The sequence below is a fragment of the Trichoplax adhaerens genome, genomic scaffold (genome assembly GCF_000150275.1).
Source record: "Trichoplax adhaerens TRIADscaffold_9 genomic scaffold, whole genome shotgun sequence".
Lineage (NCBI taxonomy): Eukaryota > Metazoa > Placozoa > Uniplacotomia > Trichoplacea > Trichoplacidae > Trichoplax > Trichoplax adhaerens.
The window spans coordinates 900552-908184 of NW_002060951.1; the positions used below are offsets into that span (position 1 = coordinate 900552).

Below are 7633 nucleotides of genomic sequence, written 5' to 3' on the forward strand. Positions count from 1 at the left end.
ATACGATACCATAGTTAGGTCGATAACCTGAACAACAAAAAACTCTTAAGATGATTTATTCGTATAGTGCATTTGAATGGCATCCTTACAGATCTATATATAGATCAATCTAGCTCAGCTAGATCTACGTCATAATGCCAGCCAGCACTGAATTTTGCTACCAAGGCTAACCTTTAATTTCCGATTCAGAACCAACCCAGAAGTAACTTGCGGCTTTTAAGTTATTTTTCCTTGCAGTAACCCATATCTGAAAGGAAAAGAGTATCTAGTTATAGTATTCATTTTTGTAAGTGTTATAACTGAAAAATTAAGAGCTAAATGAGAGAAAAGGTGGCAACAATGTGAGAGTTGGTCATATAATCTACAACGAATGTTTTATTTGTTAAACATATTTCTATCCACATCAAGATCGGCCTTTGTCAATAATTAAGTGAACTAATATCTCAAAAGTTTTGAGATATTTTGATCTACACTCCATATGATAGATTTTTCCTCGTTAAAATACAAACCATAGCCAAAAAGAAACACATCTATCTCCATGGATTGTGATTATTTTCTAATTATAGAATGGTTACGATTCTATTGGTAAACATCATCATGCCTATTGTATAGTCACCATAAAATTGGCCAAATTGCTAATGCTCAAGATACAACTAAGTCTATAGCTATGTTGCAGCCTTAAATACAAAGGACAGGAAATAGAATATTGATAAAGATCTATATGAAATCATGCGAAATTGTAAATTTTATTATGATATTGTATGGTAATTATCATCATCCGTGAATGACCGAATTATAACTATCAATACAAGATTATGTATAAAACTACGTTTCGTGATTAACTTAAGTCTATATTCTACAAAGATAGTACCAGTATGAGGGATGCTGATCTTTAAAGTTTTATCAGCTAGAGCAACAAACTGTAGCAAGTATATTACTAGCATTCTAAATCAAATTTTGATATAGGAAAACAATTTAATCAACTACATTTCTAATCATAATGGCATTGTTACACAGATCAGATCCCATCATAATCATAGCTAAAATGCAAATTATCTTCGCGAGAAAAAATCTAATTTACTGAAATTGAAGATATGTTACGCTATTTTACACAGAAATACTATTCTTAGGACATTGAAAGGCAATTATCAAGGAATTAATATCATTGTCAGATTCTCCTCATTTAACCGAATAACATTTTTCAATCAGAACATTATCGACTAGTACGCTAGTAACTAAACTTAAAATGTGATTCGTTCTAAAATTTTTAAACACTTACAGGTTCACCTCCCCACCATTTAGATTGGGTGCTATTCTTAGCGCCAATATAGAATTTATCATTGAGTTGGGGATCAAAGAATGTATTCGCCACGATGCCATGGTGGGCCGGATACAGTCCCTATTTGGATGGAAAACTGTCTGATTTATATTTTATTTAATATTGGTAGCTAAAGAAAGAAATAGCTATAAAGTAAAATCTATTAAGATACTCTAAAATTAAAACTGATTGATAATGAAACTTACAGTCACAATACTGTAATGATTGGGGAAAGTTTTTGTAGGGAAACATGATTGCATATAATCCGCTCGAACACCTCGGCTTGCTAAATTATAATTGTAAATTTGATTAACACATAAAGTAGGAAGCCTGCCCTATTAATGTAAATTCATTAAATTATCACTAAAAAATAACAATAGACTAGATATAAACAAGTCTTAATAATTATAATATGCTATTGTAGGAATTAATTATACTTGTATACAGTCTATTAGACACCGTAACATAATTATAGGGTAAATCAAAGTAGAACAGTAATAAACTGTTTTATATTACGCAAAAATGAATAATATCTAGACTGCTTGGAATTAAAGCAATGATAATAAATCAGCTACATTGTGAAATCTTATATATGACTGTTGCACATTCAGCTTGTTGTGGAGCAATTCTGCACTACCAAATTTATTGTTATCATTAGAATTAAGAGATAACTGAGCTATTTTGATTTACCCTACTCTCGGTAGCCTTACCGAACGCGGTCAAGTTAGGAGAGAAACCACGTTTGTGATAGTCCCAACGGAATCCATCCACAGAGATCAAAAGTAATGGTTTAACTTTTGCACTATTTATTCCATACAAAAGCAATTTAGTTTAATCGTCAATACAATTTCATCTTAATTACAATACCATACAAAGAAAAATCTGAACTCAATTAAAGTTGTATGATGTAATAAAATCTGACGCACTTGCAAATTGATTTTACGTAAGATGGCGGTGGTGCAGTTGTTCCGCTTGATTGCTGGCCTTGAAAAGCAGCTATTAAAGTTACATCAACAATAAAATTTAGTTAGTTAATTGCAGTCTTTGAAGGAACTACAATAGTGTATTTTAAACTAGAATACACTATTATGGGCTTAACTTTATAGTTACTGAAAGTGATATCGGTATCTAAGGCCATTAATCACAATTAGGCGAAGACTGAAGCCATCAATGGTAAATATTTTATTAAAACAATTGATGATAAATTAAGATATTTTTACTTCTACATAAGTAAAATATCCTGATCAGATACTTAGGTAAGAATTACTAAAATATATAGCCTAGTTTTAGTTTGATTTTATTATTTGTGTCTGCTAGATCTATGAATGGGTTTACTGTTTTTTTATTATGATATAATATAATTTATAGTAAGTATTACAGTTTTTTAAGATCCATTTACAGGTATACTATATTTTTCTATTTGAAATAGCGGTGGTTATGGTTTACGTCTAATCTGTAGTTGCTACATTTAATAAACAATACCAGCAATTTACTGGCAAATATGTCATGAATATTATTTATGTAACTGATATGATATGCTAAAAAAATTAAAAGTTAGCTAGATTTTCAACAAGGCGTAGATTAGTTGTACATCCGATTACAATAACATTAGGGAGGTAGGGCCCATTAGCATACGGTATGCGTATGACCATTAAGTATATTTTAAATCGCTAAAAATTGAATTGCTAACATGAGCGATTCAGCCATTTGGCGCAAACTACAAATTTTACTTCTTTTAAATATAACTATATTTATATACTATACGTCTTACCTTTCTGAGTAAATATTCCGATTAGAATACCAATAGTAAATCCAGCAGCAACAAGGATTATCCCACCAATCTGCAGAGAATATTAAAATCGTCAAATCACTGTAGCAGGAGATTAATTAATGCTGTAAATATCTTATGACAATATTACAATTTATTTGAATTTTAAATAATAAAAAAAGGAAACCTTAAGATAGTACAAATTTATCTAACTTTTATTAATATAAATAATACATCCATTAACTATTGGGCATGCTTAGATATTATTACAATGTAAGAAAGGTTCTTGCAATTACAAATAATTCAAAACCCTGATCTCATTATGCGCTCATGAGAACACGTGCTTAGCTAAGGTATGTACCGTATTAATGTTCAATGTCATTGTCAAGGTGACAAGGCCTACAACATTTTGAAAGAGGTTAGTTATACATACAGTAATTTTATTGGTCATTTACAAGCTATTCCAGGGACTTCTCAATTTTTTTACCCAGAAGTCCCTGCTTATTCACGCCAACAGTAAGGTCTAGAATACTTCTAATTATAACCGCCTAATATAGCTATTCATTAGCAATATTACTTGTCAGAGTATAATTACCAAGAATAATTATTGTACGACACATTAGAATGTGTACAATGACTGATATTACTCCTGCTTACGGTTTGGCAATGTCGTGCATATTAATTATGATATTGTTATGTTACAAAATAAATGTAATACACAGTACACTGTAAATAACTGCGATATGAATTATTACATTAACTCTTCATAAATAATTTTATGATCTAGTGTTATTTTTATTTGAAGATAAATTCTGATTATTTCGGAACTTTCTATTCTCAATAAACTTTATAAGATATAGCCAACTAGTACTGTATAATATCAACTATAATTAAGATATATCTTTGTAGACATGGCAAAATGATCGTAATTACAGTTGGATGTAACAATTATTCCACATCATCCATTATCTTTGAATATGACATTATTTGGTCGTGATCACTTCATAGTTATCAATATTTATGACAGGAGTATGAGTATTGTGTACCAACGCATATTATTAGTCAATGTGGTATCTAAAATATTCCTCAGATTCACGTAATCTGAGACCTAGCCGTACTTACTACGTAAACATATACGTTTCTTCGATTTCCTCCACGGAAAGTTGTATCGTCGCCAGTTAACTTATCTCTCTGTAAGAATCGAATCAAATAGAATTGCATCAAAGATAATATCTTCAATCAAGTTCTTGTACCGTACATTAAGAAAACAATTTTAGAACAAAAACTTTTTCAGTCAGTTCATATCAATCAATATAGCGAAGATAAGTGAAAGGTCATTCAAGCATTACAATTAGAGCGCTTAATAATGTTACGTTAAGCCTAATCCCAAGGCAATGCAATGCAATTCAGAGCAGTTTTTTTGATTTGTAGAAATTCATAATTATAACTTTAAATCTTAGTAAAAGCTACGTAGACGGAATTCGATGTACAATACAAATTTACTGTAGCTACTGCGGATCCCCTATACTCAGGATCTATCTAGGTACTTGTCAACTCATGATAGGTAATTTACAAGATGTTCTATGCTAACTAATTTGAGTACCGTGAGCTATAGGATTATATATGGCAAAATTTTGAAACTACGGACGTTATGGTGAAATTGAACGTTAATTCAACGCTATTTACTAAAATTTCGACTGCAAATTGTAAATACATCTACTCTTAAATTGCCCAAAATTAAAATCTATCAATGCACCACTGCACCAAGTAATCTATACGATGATGCGAATCAATTTTCTGTAAGTAGTTCACACATGTAAAATTTATCTGGGTACTGCATGATAATAATCCATTTATAACCACATCAAAGATTCGTACAGAAAGTAGTTTGTTGAGCAAAAAAGTTTATAAATTCAATTGAAAGGATTAGCCAAAAGCTCATATAATAGAACAATTTCACCACTTCTCATGAAACATATGTAGATTAATCTGTAGTTATTTTATAAGCCAGACGAAATAATTTTTTACCTTTTCAGACATTTTGTTACCACTTGTCGTTGGACTTGAGGTTATTAATCTAGCAGCAGTTTGCCGACTGGTAGTATCTAAATAATTATCATCAACGGCCTTAAGTATGGTAATAGCCTGATAACATACGATAAAACTTACATTAATTAGTCTATGGGAGGGGTAAAAACCTGCTGGCAAAATTGTTTCTCTATTGTCCACTCTCGTTTCTATTCGTATATCCAAAATATATTAGCAAAGCATCTATTATTTCAGGCAACTATGATATTGCGAAAACATCCTCTATTGATATTAGTAGCTTTGTCAACAAGCTTGATATACCTTTATTATGTAAATAATCAGCATCAATAAGTTGAACATTTGTCTCTTATTTGTTATTATTTGTTTAGAATTTCCGACAAGACCTCAAAGAAGTTCCAGGTACAGCTATCACGATTAATCACCATGTCATATAACAAACAATTTGAACTTAATGGGATTTCAAAAGTCAATTAGTAGCTAGATAAAATGTGTTAGGTATGCTGCTGCTAGTCCAATCAAGGATATCAATCTCAGTCGAATCATTATGACATTGATGATCCAATGTGATTAATATGTTTTAGCTTGTTAATGTGTTATTAATTATTAATTTTTTCGAGTTGAAACCACTTGATTAATAGTAATATTTCGTAATAAGATCTATTAGACAGCATATTGTCGTAGAAAGAATGCAACAGCTAAGGGCAATGTTTATAATTTCAAAGCATCAATAGAGTACGGTCTTCTTGTTGCAGGCTAATCTCCTGATAAGGTGCATCTTTCCAACTCTGATCATAAATTTTGCAGTTACTTTAGACTACATACATTAACGAAATAACTTCAGATTTTGACCTCTAATCATGATGATAATGTTGCAAGTTATCATGGTAATTCCTTTTGGAATCAATTGTCCATAATTATAATTAATAATTATAGATTACGTTACATTTGTATGGCTAATACTACTGTTAGTAATTTGAACGAAGTAACAACAAAGATATCTATTTCATTGGAGTAGACTACAAAATATTGCTTGAATTTTTCAGCATTTGATGATGAAATACTAGAATTATTAGAGAATGAACTGAAACATTTTGAAGATTTAGTAAAGTAGAAGCGATTGCGAGTTTAGATATTTAATGTAGGGATGGGCTTTGTGTACTGATTCGATTTGATCGAACCAAATTCAAAGGAAAGAATGGCAAGTAGAATTAGCTGTAATAGTAATGCATCTCAAATAGAAAGTATCTATGTATGCATAAATCTTAGAGGTTCAGTGTAGGCTACGTTAAGCAGTTCAAAAATTATTATAACTCGTAAGTAGACTAGCGTAATATATTTGAGATAAAAATTCGATGAAAATCAATAGAATCTTTAGGCTGCTTATTACAAACTACGGAAGGATGCATAAAATTTATTAATTCTTCCTTTACAATTAGGGGAAACAATTATGTCTTAATATCAATAGAGTTCAAGCCCTACGAGGATAATGACTATCTCTTTATCGATTAATGATTAACTGTTGAGCATATTTATCGATTATTTATAACGGACAATAATCCAGTTCGAACTCAACTGATAACCATTTCCTTATTGTAATATTACATAAAAACAATTTGGATAAAGGATAAACTGACAATAATGACTATTTTAAATCGCAAGATTTTCTTGCATCAATCGGCAGCCTGTTGCATTTAATTTAAATGGTACATACTGCGTAGTAAGAAAGCAGCAACTAAACTTTCTGGTCAAATAATACCCAGCTAAATAATATTAATAGTTTATACATTTGGTTAATAGATAGTCTTTCAGTGGCCGTTGAAATCTACCTCACACTATTACTCTGTATAGGTTCGAAATCTACCATGTCTATTAACCACAAACTATGCAAGACATCTAAAATTTGCTATACTTTATTGACTATCTAAATACACTATTGGGTATCAGAAAGTAATAACATGAGCATATGATTCACTTTCTTACTATCGCTTCAGTCCGTAAATACTATAATTAGATAGAGTAGATTCATAATTACCTCACTCCATTATCCTACCGAATAGACTTATCTATATTTCCAGCAGTACAAAAGGCAAGGAATTTATTTCCAGCTTACATATTAAGGAGTGGATAAATTTTCGACTGCAATGATTAATTTAAAGTATCGTAACCTTTATCAGCAACATAAATACGCTTAATGACAGCGAAAAGCAAGACTACACATATAGCACATTTAAGATACTTGTTGATTAACTGTTTTCATGATGAACTTGTGGAATAGTATTACTTTTGTATGTTACCGACAGTACCATAAGATTGGTCAAATAGCTTAATTAATATACATATTAGAGTGTGTTTAGATTAATTTCTGAAATCTAGAGTAACTTTGCACATCTTATCTCAAGATATTTGAAAAGATAATACATAAATTCCTATTTTCCTAATACTGATGCGAAAAATAGCACTTTACGCCTGATACAGCCGTGAGTAACCTGAAATCGCCA

At 30.7% G+C, this 7633-nt stretch overlaps 1 protein-coding gene across 1 annotated transcript in view; it reads right to left on the bottom strand.

Annotated features, from left to right (window-relative positions):
- The window catches only part of TRIADDRAFT_58868 (uncharacterized protein), a gene marked incomplete at both ends in the record, with an annotated part of 9567 nt that extends 4441 nt beyond the window's left edge, over positions 1–5126 (bottom strand). The window contains 8 exons of the mRNA XM_002115046.1: positions 172–247; positions 1280–1399; positions 1525–1653; positions 2009–2120; positions 2245–2314; positions 3090–3159; positions 4209–4277; positions 5115–5126. Coding sequence (XP_002115082.1) covers positions 172–247; positions 1280–1399; positions 1525–1653; positions 2009–2120; positions 2245–2314; positions 3090–3159; positions 4209–4277; positions 5115–5126 — 658 coding nt within the window. The remainder of the gene's footprint in view (positions 1–171; positions 248–1279; positions 1400–1524; positions 1654–2008; positions 2121–2244; positions 2315–3089; positions 3160–4208; positions 4278–5114) is intronic.
- Between the last annotated feature and the right edge of the window lie 2507 nt (positions 5127–7633).